Source organism: Chiloscyllium plagiosum, unplaced genomic scaffold, assembly GCF_037043375.1.
Source record: "Chiloscyllium plagiosum isolate Xiang-an unplaced genomic scaffold, Cpla_swu_hap1 HiC_scaffold_8, whole genome shotgun sequence".
Classification (NCBI taxonomy): Eukaryota; Metazoa; Chordata; class Chondrichthyes; order Orectolobiformes; family Hemiscylliidae; genus Chiloscyllium; species Chiloscyllium plagiosum.
The window spans coordinates 97,482,037-97,502,615 of record NW_028270146.1 but is presented as its reverse complement, the minus strand read 5'-3'; the positions used below and the strand labels follow the sequence as shown (position 1 = coordinate 97,502,615).

Below are 20,579 nucleotides of genomic sequence, written 5' to 3'. Positions count from 1 at the left end.
ACCTCCTTTTTTTAGACAGTGGCATCACATTTGTTGTTTTCCAATCTGCTGGAACTGCCCCAGAGTCCAGGGACTTCTGGAAAATTCCACAAGTGCATTCGCTGTGTCTCCTGGCATCTCTTTCAGTATCCTGGGATGCATTCATCAGGGTCAGGAGACTTCAGGTTCCATTAGCTTGCCCAACCCTATCTCTTTCGTGATAATGATTGTTTCCAGGTTCACAGATTCACAACTCTCTGGGTAAAGAAGTTCCTTGTCAATTCAGTCCTAAATATACTCCCCCTAATTTTGAGGGGGGGGCAGGGAGCTCCTTGTCAATTACTGTTCTCCACATTGAAGACCGACACACAATACCTGTTCATATCCCATTACTAAATCCCCCTTCACATCCTGAAAAAGACCAATGTTTACCTTAGCCACTCTTTTTCAGTTGGAGCAGCGTCTGTGGAGAGAAAGTAGAGTTAGCTGTGCAAGTCTAGTGACCTTTCTTCAGAACTCAGAATGCTGTGAAGATGCATCGCTGGACTTGTAACGTTGACTCTGCTTTGTCTCCAAAGATACTGCCAGGCCTACTGTACCTTTTCAGACTTTCGTATCTAATTAATTAATGTTGGAGAAAGCTGTGTGTTAAATGTATTAAACATGTAAGACTGAGTTTGTCTGGGCCTCATGGTGCAAACTGTCAGGTTTGAAAGTTTGCACGATCCCTACAGGCTATCGGCTGGAAACCGCTTTACTAGATTGAATGGTGAGCAGATGCTCTCGGCTGCCATGTCTTCATTTTTGTTATCTTAATACACTGACTTTTGCTGAGCTACAGTCCAAAGTAATCTTTTTGCAGCCAATCCCAGTGACACCTTTTATATGTGTCTTAAAACAGCAAGTGCGGTTATATACCAGAAGATCGATGGTTTTGAACAGATTCCACATCCCCACTTCTGGTGCAAGCTTTATTTCAGCTAGCACCACTTTATAAAACGCCCACTGCACTGATTACTAACTCCCCATGTTTATACAATCAATTCACACCCAAGTAACCCCTATTTAAAGTATCCATTACCTGCTCCTTGTTCTACTAGGTTTCAGGTATCATTCCAGGCCATATGAGATGACCACAATTGCTGATTGATCATGGGTGACATTGCAACCTATTTCATTTGACTGTCAGTTTGAAGCACTAACATGGCAGATCAGATTGATTAGCACAAACTAAATCCTGATTTCTATATTGACTATAAAAGTGACCTTGTTTTCTATTATTTTAAAACTTACTTATGATAGCGGCACTATTTCGTTTTAAGATGATAAGATTGAAGAATGAAGCCCATTGCCAAATTATGTATTTGACCAGATAAAGCTAGTGAATATTTTGACCTCTGACAATACACTCACCAACAGAACAAATACAAAACTGTAACAGAGAGGGGAGTCAGTTTAACAATTTAGATTACCTACAGTGTGGAAACAGGCCCTTTGGACCAACCAGTCCACACCAACCCTCCGAAGAATAACCCGCCCAGACCCATTTCCCTCTGACTAATGCACCTAACACTATGGGCAATTTAGCATGGCCAATTCATCTGACTTGCACATCTTTGGACTATGGGAGGAAACCAGAGCACCCGGAGGAAACCCATGCAGACACAGGGAGAATGTGCAAACTCCACACAGACAGTCGCCTGACACTGGAATCGAATCTGGGACCCTGGTGCTGTGAGGTAGCAGTGCTAATCATTGAGCCACCATGCTGCCCCTTATTAAAATTCAGCTCAGTTTCCAGGCGTAAGAGCAGAATTAAGCCTGTTGAGTCTGCTCTGTCAACCTCTGAAAATCATAGAATCCCTATGGTGTGAAAACTTGCCATTTGGCCCATCGAGTCCATACGCACCCTCCGAAGAGCATCCCACCAAGACCTACCCTATTCCTGTAACCCTGCATTTCCCATGGCCAGTCCACCTAACCTGCACGTCTTTGGGTGGAAACTGGAGCACCCAGACTGCTCATGCAGACACAGGAGAGCATGTAAACTCCACACAGGGAGTCGCCTGTGGGTGGAATTGGAACCCAGGTTCCTGGCGCTGTGAGTCAACAGTGCTAAACCCAATCCTGGCTGATCTAATCATCCTCAACTCCACTTTCCTTCCTTTTTCTATAACTTTGGATTCCCTTTCTGATTAAAATTTTGTCTCTTTCAGCCTTAAGTATACCAAATGCCCCAGCTTCACAGCCCTTTTTGGTTAAAAAAAATTCACAATCCTCAGAGTATAAATTTTTCCTCATCTCTGTTTTAAATATGTGACACTATTCTGAGATCGTGTGCAGCAATGTCCTGAAAATGCCACTGCCTCACTGAGAAGTCCTGCCCTGATGGAGAACCATCCTCACTATCAAACCCACAGACAAGGGAGGTGCAGTAGTTGTTTGGTGCACTGACCTCTGAAACCAGGTGCCAACTTGCAGACACCTCTTCCTACCTCCCCCTCGACGATGACCTCACCTCCCATCACCAAACCATTATCTCCCAGACCATCCACAACCTCATCACCTCTGGGGATCTCCCATCCACAGCCTCCAACCTCATTGTTCGTGAACCCCTCAACGCCCGTTTATACCTCCTACCAAAGATTCACAAACCTGTCGACCCGTTGTCTCAGCCTGCCCTGCCCCACTGAACTCATCTCTGCCTACCTTGACACCGTCCTGTCCCCCTTAGTCCAGGAACTCCCCACCTACTTTAGGGTCACCACCCATGTCCTTCACTTCCTTCAAGATTTTCAATTCCCCAGCCCCCGAAACTGTATTGTCACCATGGACATCCAGTCCCTGTACACATCTATCTGCCACGACAAAGGTCTCCAGCCTTCCGTTTCATCCTCTCATGCCGTCCCAACCAGTACCCTTTCACCGACAACCTCATCGGCATGGCTGACCTGTCCTCACCCTTAACAACTTCTTCTTCCAATCCTCCCACTTCCCCCAAACCAACGGGGTAACCATGGGCACCCGTATGGGACACAGCTATGCCTGCTTCTTTGTTGGGTACTTGGAACGGTCCATCTTCTGCAGTTAGACTGACACCACCCCTCACCAGTTCCTCCTCTACATCGATGACTGTATCAGCGCCACCTCGTGCTCCCATGAGTTGGTTGAACAGTTCATCAACTTCACCAACACCTTTCACCCCGATCTCAAATTTACCTGGACCATTCAGACACCTTCCTCCCTTTCCTGGACCTCTCCATCTCCATCTCTGGTGAACGACTAAACATCTGCTATAAGACCACCAGTCCAGCAGCTACCTGGATTACACATCTTCCCACCCTACCTCCTGTGAAAATACCATCCCTTATTCCCAATTCCGTCGCATCTGTTCCCAGGTTGACCAATTCCACCTTAGAAAATCCCAGATGGTCTCCTTCGTCCAAGTCTGCAATTTCTCCTCCCACGATGATGCCTTCCAGCGCATCACCTCCACATCCCACACCACCACCCTTGAACACAACCCCTCCCAACACAACAAGAACAGTACACCTCTGGTCCTCATCTTCCTCCCCATCAACCTCTGCATACGTCGCATCATCTTCTGCCACCTACAAATGTATACCCCACCACCATATATATATTTCCCTCCCCATCCCTATCGCCATTCTAGAGAGACCATTCCCTCCGCGACACTCTCGTAAGGTCAACACCCCCTGCGCCCACACCACTCCCCTCACCTCCATCCAAGGCCCATTCCACATCCAACAGAAATTTACTTGTACTTCCACCAATGTCATCCGCTGTATCTGGGAGACCGGATGCCTACTTGCGGACCATTTCAGAGAACATCTCTAGGACACCCGCGCCAACTGACCCTGCTGCTCCATGGCTGAACACTTCAACACCCCTCCCACTTAGTTAAGGACAAGCAGATCCTGGGCCTCCTCCATAGCCATACCGTTAACACCTGACACCTGGACGAAGAATGCCTCATATTCTGCCCTGGGACCCTGCAACTAAACAAGATCAATGTGGATTCCAACAGTTTCCTCATTTCCCCGCCACCCCCCCCCACCACCACCACATTATCCCCATCCCAAGCCTCCAATTCAGTCTCTTGACCTGTCCATCACCTTTCCCATCTATCCGCTCCATCCTCCTCTCTGACCTATCGCCTTCTCCCTCACCTTCATCTACCTATCGCATTCTCAACTACCATCACCCCAACCCACCCTTCTCCCATTTATCTTTCAGACCCCAGGCCCACAAACCTCATTCCTGATGAAGGGCTTATGCCCGAAACGTTGATTCTCCTGCTCCTCGGATGCTGCCTGACCTGCTGTGCTTTTCCAACACCACACTCACGACTCTGATCTCCAGCATCGGCAGACCTCACTTTCTACTTGGAGAACCAACATGTCTTGCTTGCCTATTCAATGCCACTATTGATTTGTGACACAGGTGGTAAATGGGAGGGTATTGGGGCCTGATACATAGATCTCTTGTGGGAAAATGATCAGTGATTTAAGCGCCCTCATTCAAGGTTTATATATCCGCTCCAAAAATTATCAATGTCAATTAATCCATGATTTATTTTGAACAGGAGCTTGCTTTTAAAAATGAGACTGGGTTAACAAGTAACCCACTGAAGATCTCCTGGTTGGAAGGATCACCCCCTCCAAATACAAGCAACCCTACATCATCATCTTTGGAGACAAGTTCATCTAATCTGTTCCAGGTAGGATAATGTCTAAAATAGCTCTTTCATTGTGTGTGTGCACATGATCTGGATATCACTGTCTACCCCATCCCTAATTGACCTTGAGTAGATGATGGTGAGCTGTTGACTTGAAGTACTGCAGTCCTTGAGGTGTAGCTACAGATACAGTGCTGTTCGGAAGGGAATTCCAAGATTTTGACCCAACGAAACTGAAGGAGTGGTGTATGACTTGGAGGGGTAATTGAGATGATGGGATTCCCATGCATCTATTGTCCTTGCCCTTCTAAGGGTAGAGGTTGAGAGTGTGGAGGTCGATCATCAATGGAACCTTGCTGCATTGTCTGTTGTAAATGGTGCATGCTGTTGCCACTGTGTATCTGAAAAGGGAATAAATATTGAAGGTGGTGGATGGAGGTACCAAAGCAGGCTTTGTCCTAGGCGATGTTGGAGCGACACCATCTAAGCTGATGGAGAGTATTATATTGCACTTATGGCTTGTAAATGGTGAACAGATTTTGAGAAGATAGGAGACCAAGTTACTCGCTGCAGAATTCCTAGCTTCTGATCACTTCTTATAGCCACAGTATTTGTATGGCTGGTCCAGTTGATTTTTGGTCAATGGTAACCTCCAAGATGTTGACAGTGTGGAATTCAGAAATCGGAATACCATTGGTATTCAAGGTAAGATGGTTAAATTCTTTCTTGGTTGACACTGTTATTACCTGACACTTGACAGGCCAAGTCTGGATGTTATCTTGGTTGATTCTGAACATTGTGCAATCATCAGTGAGCAACCCTCTTCTGACCTTATCATGTTGGGAGGTTCATTGATGAAGTAGCTGAAGGTGATTAGGCCTCACACTCTTGCGATTATGCCTTTTTGTATCTGCTGTATGACCTCAGACATTTGCAATGTCCCAGATCATTCAAGGTTTTGGGGAAATCTCTCCAATTCATTGCTTGCCATCAGATTATAGTGAATTGGAAAACTTTGTCTAAGCAATGCAGGCAGACAGGCTATTCAGGTGGTCTAGTGAATGAAGACGTTAATGATGTACAATACTAATCTTCATGCTGAGAGATTAATAAACCAATTCGCTGTTGTAGCAATAAAACTTCCACAACTTGTCTCCATGTGGTCTAAAGATGGGAAAAATAGACAATGGTTTCTCATCTTGATCACTTTCTGTTGTCCTTTGTTGGAAGGTGTGTGTATGTATATTGAGTGGGGATAATGATAAAACTAACTGTATGACTCTTACTAGGAGAACTGCCTAGCTTTGGACTCCGATGGAGAATGGCCGCATAGGCAAAGTACTGAAGGCAAATTGGCAACATAGCATTATACCTTAACAACATCCATCGTCTGCAAGAGAGAAAATTGAAGGGCTGTTTTGAATAAGGCTGTGTAAAAATCTAAAATGTCTGTAAGGCACACAGGCTTCTGCAGACTTCAGACAGTATGTTTCTACTATAAACATATTGAATATATTCAAGTTACTGGTACTGTTTCAAATGGAATCCTTGTAGAGAATTTAGACAGGACCCCTTTCTATCTGAAAATATCTGGAGCAAAATGCAATCAGACTGGCTGTTGATAGGATTGCTGAGTCAGAAGACTATTGGTTCACGCAGCACTCCAAGCCATAAACTCATAATCACAGCTGACAAGCTCAGTAAGATATTACACTTTCTTCTTTGGTCTTTCCTTCTTTGAAGAAGGACAGGGAGCTCTCTGTTTCTGTGTATAACTGTGTGTGTGTCAACATGTATACAAGCATGCTGGCTGTTACTAATCTATATTATAAATATAGTGCATCCTAAATTGGCATGTGTTACCAGCAGTCTCAGTTCCCATCTGTGTGAATTTGAGATTTAGACTGACTGTAATTTACCTTGATGAAATCAGCCAGTATTAATTTACAGCAGTGAAATGTTGCAGTCTGGAAGAGGCACAGACTACACTTTGTTTGTGGATTGCTTTCCACTTCATGAACCTAGAAATTTACAACCATCTTATCACCCACATTTCTCCACCAAATGACATTTCAACTTTGACTAGCCTGTAAATGGTTTAGCCCACAATCTCGCATTGAACAGCTGCCTTGAAGGGAAAAGCCCTTTATTCTGTCATGGGATGTGGACAATGCTGGTAAGGGGTAAGGTCCCTTCCAAAATTGCCATGGAACTGAGTGGCTTGCTGCTTCAGGTCAGTGGGCAGTCGAAAGTCAACCTCATTGCTGTAGGATTGGAGTCGCATTTGAGCCAGAATGGGTAAAGATAGCTGATTCCTTTCTCTAAAGAATATTTGTGAACCAGATGGATCTTTACAACAATCGGTAATGGGTTCATTGTCTCCATTACTGAGTCAGGCTTTGTATTCCAGATTTGTTGATTTGAATTTAAATTCGACCATCTGGCATAATAGGATTCCACCCTGTCGCCAACACATGCCCTGGTCCTTTTGATTCATACTTGCTCCTATTTTCCTGACTGTACATGAACAGTGCTAAAGAATATAGCTGGCTTTATAAAATATGGATATACTACAGGGATAATATTTTCAGAGAGAATGCAAAACAGATATTGATGAAATGCATTGAGCTTTAGAGTATTCCCACTGGTTGATGAGCCCAGTTAACCAGACAGCAATAATTTACAGATGGCACCAAAATTAGAAACAATTTTACGCAGAGATTTGTTAAGCGTAATAGAAATTAATTAGGTGGGTTTTGTAACAAGCAGACAATCTACACTGTACACCAAAGTAGTGAAGGTTGAGACTTGATGGACCAACAGCCTCATTCTTTGTACTGTGATGTTATTTGGTTTTATGTACCAAGTACAAGTTGAGAATCATGGATACCATTTCTATAAATGACTTCTTCAAAAATTTGACTTGCTGTGATTTGTACTTACTTGCAAAATCCAGGGTGTAAAATTAAGCATCATCCCTTATAAAACCAAGAATATTCTCAACAATTTTAGAAGTCTCACACTGTCTGCAGGTGAAGTAAGTTGATCACTGATATGGATCATTAGTCAGTGATTGAATGTATAAACATTTATTTAGTTAAACTAACTTTTTTGCGTATTAATAGAAAATCAAAAAGACATTGCATTTTCAGATATTAATGAATCATCATGTTGTGTGACATTATCACTGTGCTAAATGAGAGAGTTTGATCAGATCTAGCAACTCAAGACTGGTAATCCGTGAGGTGTTTTGGGTCATCATCAACAGCACAGTGGCTCGGTGGTTAGCACTGCTACCTCACAGCGCCAGTGACCCAGGTTCAATTCCAGGTGTAGGTATCTGTCTGTGTGGAGTTTGCACATTCTCCCCATGTCTGTGTGGGTTTCCTCCGGGTGCTTTGGTTTCCTCCCACAGTCCAAAGATGTGCAGGTCAGGTGAATTGGCCATGCTAAATTGCCCATAATGTAGGTGTATCAGTCAGAGGGAAATGAGTCTGGGTGGGTTGCTCTTCAGAGGGTCAGTGTGGACTTGTTGGGTCGAAGGGCCTGTTTCCACACTGTAGGGAATCTAATGTAATCTAATCTAATTGTGTTCCAAAACAATCTGTAACTTCATGGCTGACATATCCCGCATTCAACCATTATTGTCAAGCAAGGCGATCAACCCTAGTTCAATGGAAAGTGCAGGAGGGCATGTCAGGAACTGTACAAAGCTTATCTAAAAAAACAAGGTGTCAACCTTGTGAAGCTGAAAAATATGGCCACTAGTATGCCAGACAACATTAGCAGCCAGTGATAGAGCTAAGCTCTACAACCAGCAGATCCCAAGTCTAACTCTGCAGACCTGCCATACCTAATTGTGAGTGTTGGTGGGGAATTAAGAACTCACCGGAGGTTCTAATATTCTGAATTGTGATTAAGTGTTTAAGTGCAGAATAAGGTGTTGCTGCTGGAAGCTTAATCTTTGGGATGCAGTTTGTTCTTAACATCAGGAATCCTTTAAAACAAATTGTTTGAGATAAAACTACTGAACATTTCCAGACTTAATACTTACACAATGCTAAGAAAAATGCAGCAACTACCAGTGGTGACCTCTCTTTTTTGGAGCAGCTAAATCTTCAGGGACTTTTAAATCATATCCATTTCAGACTATTGGTACAAAACTACATTTGAAATGAGACTTTACTTTGGAGTGATAAATTCAATAATATCTGAACACTACACCTGTCAAAAGCACCAGGCATGTCCATAGTATGGTCCATGAATTAATGAAGCTTGTTTAGCTCCATTGTTTTAGTGTTCCAATTGGTTAGTTTATTGTGCAATGATTGCTGGAAGTTATTGAGCAAAAGCCATGGTACAGTTGTTAGATAAAAGACACAGTTTAAAAGTAAGTAAAGGTAAGATACTTCTAAAAGTGAAAGACACTCAAGTAGAGTAACATTGTAGGTATTTCACTCTCACTCATTCCCTCCCTCCCTCCAAAAAGCTGTCATTTTTCTTTTAAGTCCATGATTTGGAGATGCCTGTGTTGGACTGGGGTGTACAAAGTTAAAAATCACACAACACCTGGTTATAGTCCAACAGGTTTAATTGGAAGCACACTAGGTTTCAGAGCGACGCTCCTTCATCAGGTGATTGGAGGAGCTCCGAAAGCTAGTGTGCTTCCAATTAAACCTGTTGGACTATAACCTGGTGTTGTGTGATTTTCAACATTTTTCTTTTAAGGCATTGATACTTTGAAAGTGGCCCTCTGTCACCTGTGGTACTTATCCTTTCTTCTGTTCAATGCCTAATCTACATTCTCATGGTGAATCATCAGTGAAACCTTTTTTACTCCTGAACAAAATCACGTTAACAATGATTACATTGTGCATTGTCTGCTGTCCTCACTGACGTAGAGGCCCAGTCTGAAATTCACAATTCTGACTGAGCCTGGAACTATTTCAAAATATTTTTTCAAATTCTTTTAATTTCCAAGTTTTAGTTTTAAAAATTAGCTTTTAAACTGTTGTTTTAAGATTGCCAGATCATAATTAGACTGTTTTGGTGCACCAAATAACCTTACTCATGGGTTTGTTTGGTTGGATGAGGCTTGGATTAGAACACAACTAATTAAAATAAGGTTTAGTTCTTAAATAAGATGCCTCTGCAGTTTCATTAAAGCATTCTCTCAGTATTCTAGTGAGTAACCCAGCCTGAGAACAGGGAAAGTAAAAGAACTTTGTCCTTTTAAGTTATCTTGACAGCACTGATGGGTGGTACATCTTCCCTTCCTGTTCACCACCCTCAAATGTTTCCTTTCCTCTGTTCTTGTATGAGAAAAAGGTTGCCCTGCGTTTCCTTGTTTTTTTTCAGAAATAAATTTGCTGTGTTCATCGTTTGGAGGATGAATAAAAATAGTGTTTCTGGAAGACGTTCAAAGCGCTCTCTCAAGTTTGAGTGCTGGCCCAGCTGGATCTGTAGGTTTCACACTGACAAATGCCTGATCCCCTTTCACCAAGGCATGTCCAGGCCACCTGCAAAAGTGCTTCCTCTGCACTGCCTCAAGGAAGTGTAAAGGTTAAAGTCCTTGGGTGCAAAAAGTCAGTTCTCCACTACTGGAGAAGGCACTCGATTAGGACAAGTGCCCCCTCTTCACTGTCTTTTCATCTTTTCAGTCACCTCCTCACTACCCTAAACTGGAATCTCATGCGATAAGACAAAATCTTTAGTCTTTGAAGGGTATTATTTTCCACGTAACTAGATTCCTTGTGGCAAACCTTTCCATGTCAAGTTAATGTCTCTTGAAAACTTCACAGTCAGCAAGTTGATGAGATATTCTTCCTGGACCAAGCTGGATTTGATTTCAAGCCAACAACATTGAGGCAATTCACTGCGCCATCCAGTTCCCATACACTAACATAAAACAGTTTGCAAAATCATTGGAGTACAATCTTATTTATCCAAAATGCTGTTTCCTCTGACAATTTCATGCCAAATACTGGTCAGGAATAAATTAGGAATCTATTCAATGGTAGTATTGCTCAAATGAAAAACACAATTGCTCAGAAAGACCTCATGTAAAAAGGTCTTGAGTGCAATATAAGTTGTAAGAAGTAGAAGCTGAAAATGTGTTGCTGGAAAAGCACAGCAGGTCAGGCAGCATCCAAGGAGCAGGAGAATCGACGTTTCGGGCATGAGCCCTTCTTCAGGAAAAGAAGTAGAAGTAGAAGGCCCAGTGTTCAGTATGTTGGGTCAGTCAGTGCCTACAGAACAACTTAGGTACTGATATCTGCCCATATCTTTTGGTTATAGAGCGAGATATCAATAAAGTTTCTATGATTGCTGCCTGTTAACGTCCCTAGTTGGACTATGTGTTGCCAAGTGAGATTAACTCTATACCGATGAGTAGACAGTCGGTAAACAATGTGCTGACTCACACAAGAAGCAACGAGATGGTCAAATGGTTGAGTAAAACAAATTTTTAAAATTTTAGAATGGGCCAGCACTTACACCACTCATCCTTAATTGCTGAGAGGGCTAAATGTCAACCACATTACTGTTGCTTACATCTAGGCCAGATATGTAAGGATGACAGATTTCCTTCCCTGAAAGGTATGAACGAATCAGATTGGATTTTTATGATAACTGACAGGCTAACTTTTTATTAGATTCAAATTTAATTATGGACCATGTGGGACCATGAAATATAGGAACAGAATTAGGCCGTTTGGCCCATCAAATCTGCACCACCATTCGATCATGGCTGGGATTTGAACCCATATGCCCAGAACATTAGTTAGAGATTTTAGATTACTAGTCCAGAAACATAGCCATCATGCTATTGCCTCAACTAATTTACAGCTGCTTTCCAGATTTAAAAGTTTCTGTCTTGCTCGTATCCTCCAACACCAGTTTCAGAAATTGCATTGAATAACATCATCTCATCACATCACAAGACATTCGAATGACCCACATAAGCACAGCCTGGAAACCTGAGGAGACACTTCCTCAAGCTGTCACCAAAGTGAAAAGCATTGTTCATGCAATATCTAATGCAATTCACCAGTCTGCAAATGTATGGATAAGTGTGTGCAGAGGACATGTTTTGGATGTGTTGCTTAGTCACGTTGTTGGAAGAATGCTCATTTGAACCAAAACTGGAAGAGCTTTCAATTCACTCAAAATCAGACCACCAGAGTTAAGAGAAAGTGAAAGGAAAATGTACATTCAGACTAGTATACCTCAGTAGAGCTGGCTTTGTTGCAGGAAGGAGCTAACAGGGGCTGTTGCTACAGGTTCACGAGCATTTCAATTTGCAGCAAACTTGGAGGCCAGCTATTGTAAAGTGACCTTGAGAGAAAGATGGATGTTGTAAAAACAAGGGAGAAATGCAAAGCAACCCATGAACTAGATAGGAAGTAACAACAACAACTTCAGCTGGGCTTGCAGATTAAAACATAATTGTTCCCTTGTGAGTTGCTCATTCATCCACTGAAAAAAATAAATAAATCTGACCCATGAACTAATATTGATTTTGTACTTTTTGGGTCTACGTCTTTCAAGTCAATGAATTATGGGAATGTAACAGCTTCACAGTGGGAGTTGGAAATTCACATTTGAGCATGTTTTTCTTCCACAGATGTTCTCTGTTTGGGATATCTGATTATCTATTCAGCATCCTTTTTATTTTAGAAATGTATCCCTGACCCAGCACAAAGGACAATGTTGCTCCTTATTGAATTTTGCAGCTGGTCTTTGGATAGTCCTTGCTCCCTTCCAACTTCACGGAATTAAACTCATTCACTATAGCGTCAGTTCAGTCGTCACTCGATACTTACTGAGAAGGTCTCACCAGGGAGTTGGCTTCAACAGCCCTGGCTTGAGCTTGATTGTTGATTCTTGACTCCTGGTCATAGTTTAGACCTGTCCTGCTTCAGATCATAAGTATATACTAAATAATATTTAATATACTTCTGTAAAACTACATCATCCATTGACTCTTTTTGCAGAGACTGTATTATCGAAGTGAAAGAGGATTAGAGCAAAGCAACAATAATGTGTATTCATGTAGCACCTTTAACGTAGTAAAATATCCCGATTTTAGGAAAGTGTTACTGAAACACAAGATTTGCACAATTGTCTGAAGGAAGAAAGGCAGGGATATTTAAGGAGGGAATTCCTGAGCTCAGAGCCTTGTCAGCTAAAGGAATGACCACGAAGTCAGGACCAGAATGGGAGGAATTCCAATATCCTGGAGGTGTGGTTGGGCTGGAGTATATTGCATGACTGAGAGGGGCAGAGGGATTTGAAAACAGTTACGAACTTTTAAAAGTAAAACATTGCTTTAACAGGAGTCAAGGTGATCATTGAACAGAGCTGATGAGTGAATAGGACTTGGTACAAGTTAGGACACAAGCAGCAGTGGTTTGGGTGATCTCCAGTTTTGAGAGAGTGAAACCTGGGATGTTGACCAGGGATGTTAGAATAGCTGAATCTCAAGCTATCAAAGGTATGGATGAGGATTCCATCAATAGATGAACTGAGGGAGATGAAAATGAAAGTTGGGCATTAAAACAGAGGTGAAGATAGGTTTCAATGGTGACATGAATAAATGATTGGAAGCCCATCTCTGGGCCACACATCTCCAAGGTTGCAAGTTGCCTAGTTCAACCTCCGGTAGTTGCTGTGGTGAATGATGGAGTTGATGATTTGGAAACAGAATTTGTGGCAGAGACTGCAAACAATAGTTCCAACAATCATAGAATCATAGAATTGCTACAGTGTGAAAACCAGCTATTTGGTTCAACAAGTCCACACTGACCCCTCCCCCTCCCTGAAAGAGTAAGTCACCCCTACCCTATTAGTCTACATTTATCTCTGACTGACTAATGCACCTAACCTACACGTCCCTGAACACTTAACAAATCTTGCAGCATTTGTAGAGAGAATCAAATTTAACATTTCAAGTCCAATGTGACAGTTTCTGAAGAGGAGCCATATTGGACTCGAAGCATTAACACTTTCTCTGCCAACAAATGCTGCCAGACCTGCTGAGTTTCTCCTGCATTTACTATTTTTATTTCATCAATGATCTTATCAAGTGGTCTCGAGAAAACAAAAGCGTGTGAGAAGGCCAGGCATATCTTCTATATAGTCAAGCTAGAAGGCGAGACCAATAGTTCAGGCAACTATGTCATCAGAAGAGCATAGGAGAAAAGACAACATCGAAGGAATGAACTTGTGTTTATATTGTGACTGATTGTAATGCGTAACATATCCACCTCATAAATTTTGGGTGGCATGATGGCTCAGTGGTTAACACTGCTGCTTCAAAGCACTATGGACGCAGGTTCGATTTCAGCCTTGGGTGACTGTGTGGATTTTGCACATTCTACCCATGTCTGTGTAGGTTTCCACTAGGTGTTCCAGTTTCCTCCCACAGTCCAAAGGTGTGCACATTAGTAGGTTAGCATGCTAAATTGTCCCGTAGTGTCCAGGGATGTGTAGGCTAGATGGGTTAGCCATGGGAAATGTTGGGTTATGGGGATAGGGTGGGTGAGGTGCTCTTTGGAGGGTCAATTCAGACTCAATGGGCCAAACGGTGTCCATCTGTATTGTAAAGATTCTATGATTCTATAATTCCAGTTGGTTGCCAATCAAAGGAACATGACAACCAGGTCACGCACACCAATATTTTGGAGAGAATAAATAAGAAGGATGAGCAGTACAGAACTGGATACAGAACTGGCTGAAAGGTAGAAGACAGAGGTTGGTGGTGGAGGGTTGTTTTTCAGACTGGAGGCCTGTGACCAGTGGAGTGCCACAGGATCAGTGCTGAGTCCTCTACTTTTTGTCTTTTGTGTAAATAATTTGAATGTGAGCACAAGAGGTACAGTTCGTAAGTTTACAGATGACACCAAAATTGGAGGTGTAGTAGACAGCGAACATGGTTACCTCAGAGTACAACAGGATCTTGATTAGATTGGCCAATGGGCTGAAAAGTGGGAGATGGAGTTTAATTCAGATAAATGCAAGGTGCTGCATTTTGGGAAAGTAAATCTTAGCAGGACTTATACACTTAATGGTAAGGTCCTCGGGAGTGTTGCTGAACAAAGAGACTTTGGAGTGCAGGTTCATAGCTCCTTGAAAGTGGAGTCACAGGTAGATAGGATAGTGAAGAAGGCGTTTGGTGTGCTTTCATTTATTGGTCAGAGTATTGAGTACAGGAGCTGGGAGGTCATGTTGCGGCTGGACAGGACATTGGTTAGGCCACTGTTGGAATATTGCGTGCATTTCTGGTCTCCTTCTTATCGGAAGGATGTTATGAAACTTGAAAGATGTTGCCAGGATTGGAGGATTTGAGCTATAGGGAGATGTTGAATAGGCTGGGGCTGTTTCCCTGGAGCGTCGGAGGCTGAGGGATGACCTAAAAGAAGTTTATAAAATAATGAGATGCATGAATAGGATAAATAGACAAGGTCTTTTCCCTGGTGTGGGGGAATCAAGAACTAGAGGGCATAGAATGAGGGGGGAAAGATATAAAAAAGACGTAAGGAGCAACTTTTTCATGCAGAGGGTGGTACATGTGTGGAATCAGCTACCAGAGGAAATGGTGGAGGCTGGTACAATTGCAACATTTTTAAAGGAAGGGTTTAGAGGGATATGGGCCGGGTGCTGGCCGGTGGGACTAGATTGGGTTGGGATATCTGGTTGGTATAGACGGCTTGAACCGAAGGGTCTGTTTCTATGCTGTACATCTGATTCTATGACTATGACTCTAGTAATCTGTTGTTGGTGGTTTCGGTTAAGGGAGAAATGCTGATCAGCACATTGGGATGTCTGTCTACAGTTTGTGCAATGTTTTGTGAGTGCTTGATTAGGCTTCAATTTGTATACAAAATGCAGCGCCTCCAGGAGTCGTCAGTCCTGCACAGGAGTATCAGCCCTGAGCATGCTCATTTGTGAGTGGACCATGTGCATAAACCCTGCTGGCTCAAAGGCCACAAACTGAGCTGGTTGAGCAAGATTATTTTGTTATTGCCTGAGGGACTTGGGTGTTGTTGAGAAAGTAATGATTTCCTCGGAGGCAAAAGCTGAAGAGAAAACTCCTTGGGATGATGAACTGAGCATAAGAAAATTAAAGGCAGGGCGATTCAGTATAAACAATACGTGGGAAAAGGAAATGCATCTCAGCGGGCCTGATGGGAATGTTGCCATAATCAGTTAATAAGTGGCTGAGGGGTTAAACAACAGTGATAAACCATAGTCTGCCCTGATGTCTTTCATTTTTTTGCAACAAATGTTTACGCATGGAAGGAATGCCATCCCTCTTCTTCCTTTTCCAACCGGATGAGCATTAAGAATGGACCAGCCAGCTGGAGGATGTGCCATACCCATATGGGTGGGGCAGGAAAACTCATCATGCTGTTGCCAAATGGATACCTTTGCCAAGTCATTATCATCTGCCTGTCAGCTGTTGGTTAATAGGAAATTGGCTGTTTTCTGGAAGCTGAGGTGCAGCATCTAAAAGTTTGTTGCCTTTTGAGCACATATGTCAATGTCACCAAGTATTTATAATCAACTAGAGGATCAGAGGAGAAAGCTTTTTGCCTTGCCTCTAAACCACAGACCAGAAGACATAGGAGCAGAAATTAGGCCATTTGGCCCATCAGGTCTGCTCCACCAGTCAATCATGGCTGATAGGTTTTTCAAAGCCTTTGTTTCACTGTAACTGTGTAACTACATGTAGAGTTCTCAATTCTTCACTGAGTCTTTTCCAAGCATTACCCACAGTGCACTTTTTATAGTTCCCAAGTGCCATTATAAAATCTTTAGAGGGTAGTTATGAGCTGTAAGTGAGTACAGAACAGTAATCTCACTTGGGGTTTCAGGTTTCTTTACGAACTGTAAAAGAGAAACTTCAGTCATATTGCAGCTGTTAGGCTAATCTATCAGTGAAAGAAAGTGAGCTGGTGTGCTGTGACATCTATAATGTTTCATAATACCTGACCTGAGATGCTGTGTTTTCTCTGTTCATGTGACTGATCTATGATGATGGTCACCTTGAAGTGTTGTAAACACTGTGGGTTTATAACCTGGTTATGGTGAACTGATATTTCAGACATGGTATTGTTAGTATAACCACCACAGACCATTTTGAGAAATTTGAAACAAAATGTTTAGTTTCCTAATGGATTAGTTTGTCAAAGCAGTGAATATCTGAAGCATACAGGTCAGGAATTCCAATCCTATTGACAGTTCTAAGAAAGCTAATAGTAACTGGTGTAGCAATTGGGAATTACAATTGATTCAGTGTCCTGAGATAGAAAGCAAATTTCATCCAGGTGGACAAAGAGCAAGTATAAGATAAGGTTTGAGTGTGTTGTTTCCAGTTTAGCAAAGCAGTTGCCAAAACAGCAGTTTAGGCTGAGATAAATGCATGCTGCAGCATAAATGAATTACCCAGCTTTTCTTCCAGTGTAAAATTGACACAAACAGTATTTCCAATTAATCGACTGGCTGAATTCGTGAACTGAAATGGTTGGTGCATGGGAGATTTTTGCCACGTGAAATGCACGTTGAATCTTAAAATCTTAAGCAAGGAATGACGTGGAATCTGACCATCGCTGTGTGTCTTTGGGGCCTCCGTGATATTCTTGCATTTGCTAATCAAAATGTACCAAACCCATAAAGCTTTGCTGTTTCACTTAATGGACAATCTAAGCCTCTGAAAGACCTTGATGCATTTTAAGTTACAACTCGGTCAATTCCCCCTCCCACTCTGCCGAGGACACGCGGGTCCTGGGCCACCTTCATCGCCATTCCCTTACCACTCGACGCCTGGAGGAAGAGTGCCTCATCTTCTGCCTCAGGACCCTCCAACCCCACAGCATCAATGTTGATTTCACCAGTTTTCATTTCCACTCCCCCCACCTTACCCCAGTTCCAACCTTCCAGCTCAGCACTGCCCTCATGACCCATCCCATCTGTCCATCTTCCTTCCCACCTATCCGCTCCACCCTCCCGTCCAACCTTTACCCCCATCTCCATCCACCTATTGTACTCTCAGCTACCTTCCCCTCAGCCTCACTCCCCTCCCATTTATCTCTCCACCCCTGAGGCTCCCATCCTCATTCCTGATGAAGGGCTTTTGCCCGAAACGTTGATTCTCCTGCTCCTCTGATGCTGCCTGACCTGTTGTGCTTTTCCAGCACCACACTCTTGACTCAGGCATGTAATAGAGCTGAAAATGTGATTCCTGAAGAAGGGCTCATGCCTGAAACGTCGATTCTCCTGCTCCTTGGATGCTGCCTGAACTGCTGCGTTTTTCCAGCAACACATTTTCAGCTCTGATCTCCAGCATCTGCAGTCCTCACTTTCTCCCTCAATCATGTAATAGTTGTGTAATGAGAATGGATTTGCTAGTAGATTTCAAAAATCACTTGGCTAATTGTCTACTCAAAGGCAAATGAGCCAAAGGTTCATTTGGAACACCATCTCCTCAGGTTTGCTCCTTTTCAGCTACTGAACTAAAGTTATCAACAAAGATTGTGCAGACAGCAGCTGATTCCAACTTCCGAAGGAGAATTTCTCAGCACTGAAGCATACAATGTACTGGATCATTGGTTTTTGGGGCAGTAATCCCAAGGTGTAACTTATCTGCAGGAAGGACTTCAATGGGCTTCCCTTCTCAAAAGGCTGAAAGTGTGCCAGCTTAAATTCACTTTGAGTTGCCACACAGTGTTCATCTCCAGAAATACTAAAGGACCAGTGTTATTTTTGGAATTCTTTTCTGAAAGTGATTAAGCATCCTGAAGCATTTTTACAATCCAGTTCAGAAACAGAGTCTTGTTTTGCTTATTGTTTTGTTGTTACTAATCTTTGACTGGAGACAGAATTGTACCTACCTGCCTTCCTGCAAAGAACAGCCAAGGGCTGTGCACTTGTAGAGGACAACTTTATATACCTTCAGACAGATCACTTTCCATCCCATTGTCCAGGTCGCTTCTTATGTATTCCCAAGTTGTTCGTGATTTCACTGGGTCAAACCTTCTCTGTTCACTTTCATTGCATGGAATCTCTGATACCCAAACTCTTTCATGATTATATTTAATGTGTGGAATCTCAGTGGGCTGCCATTTACCTCCCTGATATCGAGTTCATTGTCAAAAGACGGTTTAATGCAATGCTATTCACGCCCTCAGAAACTTCCGAAGTGATTTGCTGACAATGATTATTTCGGAATAGTAACCATTATTGTAATGTAGGAAACCCAGCAATCTAGTTTTGCACAGCTAGATCCCACAACTAGTCAATCCCAATTTGGGATTTGAGCCTGTAGCCTTTCAATCCAGATGCAAGACTGTTATCCATGAAACAATAGTTGATAGCTGAAGGAGGAAATTTCCAACTGGTGAGCTTTATGATGGACTTTGTTCAAAATATTGGCAGAGTTACACAAGTGAGAAGATTCCAGCTTTGATTTTCAGTTTGATCTGATGTTGATGTTCTTAATTTAAGCAGAAAATCTGTCCAGATTCCTGGTGCTGATTACACACTTCTGAATTGGTTGTGCGTGGCCATTGTTTGCAGCTTAATTGCGAAATACTCTGCAGTTAGACCGTGTGACAACATCCATCGTGAAAGCCTGTGCTTGTGTGTTGATCACTTTGACCTTTGTCTACTGCTGTTTGCCTCATGGATTCGGGTATTCAGTTGCGTAAATTGATGAGCTTTTGACTCTAGAGGACAATGAGTTACCCACTGAGCTAGGGCTGACTTAAGTCTATTAAATGCGTAGTTTTACCAGCTTAGTCACTGTGGGAGTTTGTATTTGCAGTTTTGTGCTCCGTTCAATGGACGTCATCAAACCTACTGTGAGCTGTTGTCTGGCAAAACCAGTACAATGTTTGTGCTGTTGTTCCGTAAGATGCTAAGGAGTCAGGGGATGTTTACTTTATATATTTTTCAGCTGAAGTGTTGTGTGAGCACTTAAATAATTTGTAACACAGCAATTCACCAGCTGCAGAACAAATGTTAATAGGACTTTGAACCAGACAACTATGACAAAAATGCCTGGGAGAGATATTCCATGTAACTGTACAATTGGAACCCGATTTCACAATCTCGTAAGATTTGGGGAAGGTACCATATGGTTGGGAAACAGCGAACATAACTGCTTTCTTCAAACAAGGGAGATGGACAGAAAGCAGGCAACTACAGGCCAGTTAATTTCATATCTGTCACAGAGAAAATGTTAGAAGCTATTATTAAATCAATTATAATGGCCCACTTAGAAAAGTGTTCAAGGGAGTCAGAGTAGGTTAACCTAGTTTTGTGAAAGGGAAATTGTGTTTGAACAATTTATTGGCGTTCTTTGAGGAAGTAACATGGTGTGGATAAAGGGTCATACTGCATTTGGATTTCCAGAAGACATTTGAACGTGATGCCAATTCAACGTTTGTTGTAGAAAGTAAAAATCCATTATGTAGTGTGTAATGTATTGGCATGGAAAGAAGATTAGCTAGCTAACAGGAAATAGAGTAGGCTGAAATGGTTCATTTTCTGGTTGGCAAGTTGGACAAATGGTGAGCCACAGAAGCCAGCACTTAGGCTTCAACTTTGAACAAGTTTTATAAATGGTTCAGATTAAGGGACCAAAGGTACAGTTGCTAAATTTACTGATGACACAGAGATAGTAGTTGTGAAGAGGTCATAAAGAGGCTACAAAAGGATACAGATAGATCAAGTGACTGGTCAAGTATCTGACAAATGGAGAACAATGTGGAAAAATGTGAAGTTGTGGCAGGGAGAATAAACTAGATGATTTATGGTGAGAGATTACAGTGTTCTGAAATGCAGAGGGATCTTAGGGTGTCCTTCTGCATGCATTGCAAAGGGTTAGTATGCAGGCATA

At 42.5% G+C, this 20,579-nt stretch overlaps 1 protein-coding gene across 1 annotated transcript in view; it reads left to right on the top strand.

Moving 5' to 3' along the window:
• dnajc17 (DnaJ (Hsp40) homolog, subfamily C, member 17) overlaps window positions 1-20,579 on the top strand; it is a 164,537-nt gene that overhangs the window by 91,844 nt on the left and 52,114 nt on the right. Inside the window, exon 10 of the mRNA XM_043698256.2 lies at window positions 4,586-4,720. Within this exon, the coding sequence (XP_043554191.1) occupies window positions 4,586-4,720 (135 nt within the window). The remainder of the gene's footprint in view (window positions 1-4,585; window positions 4,721-20,579) is intronic.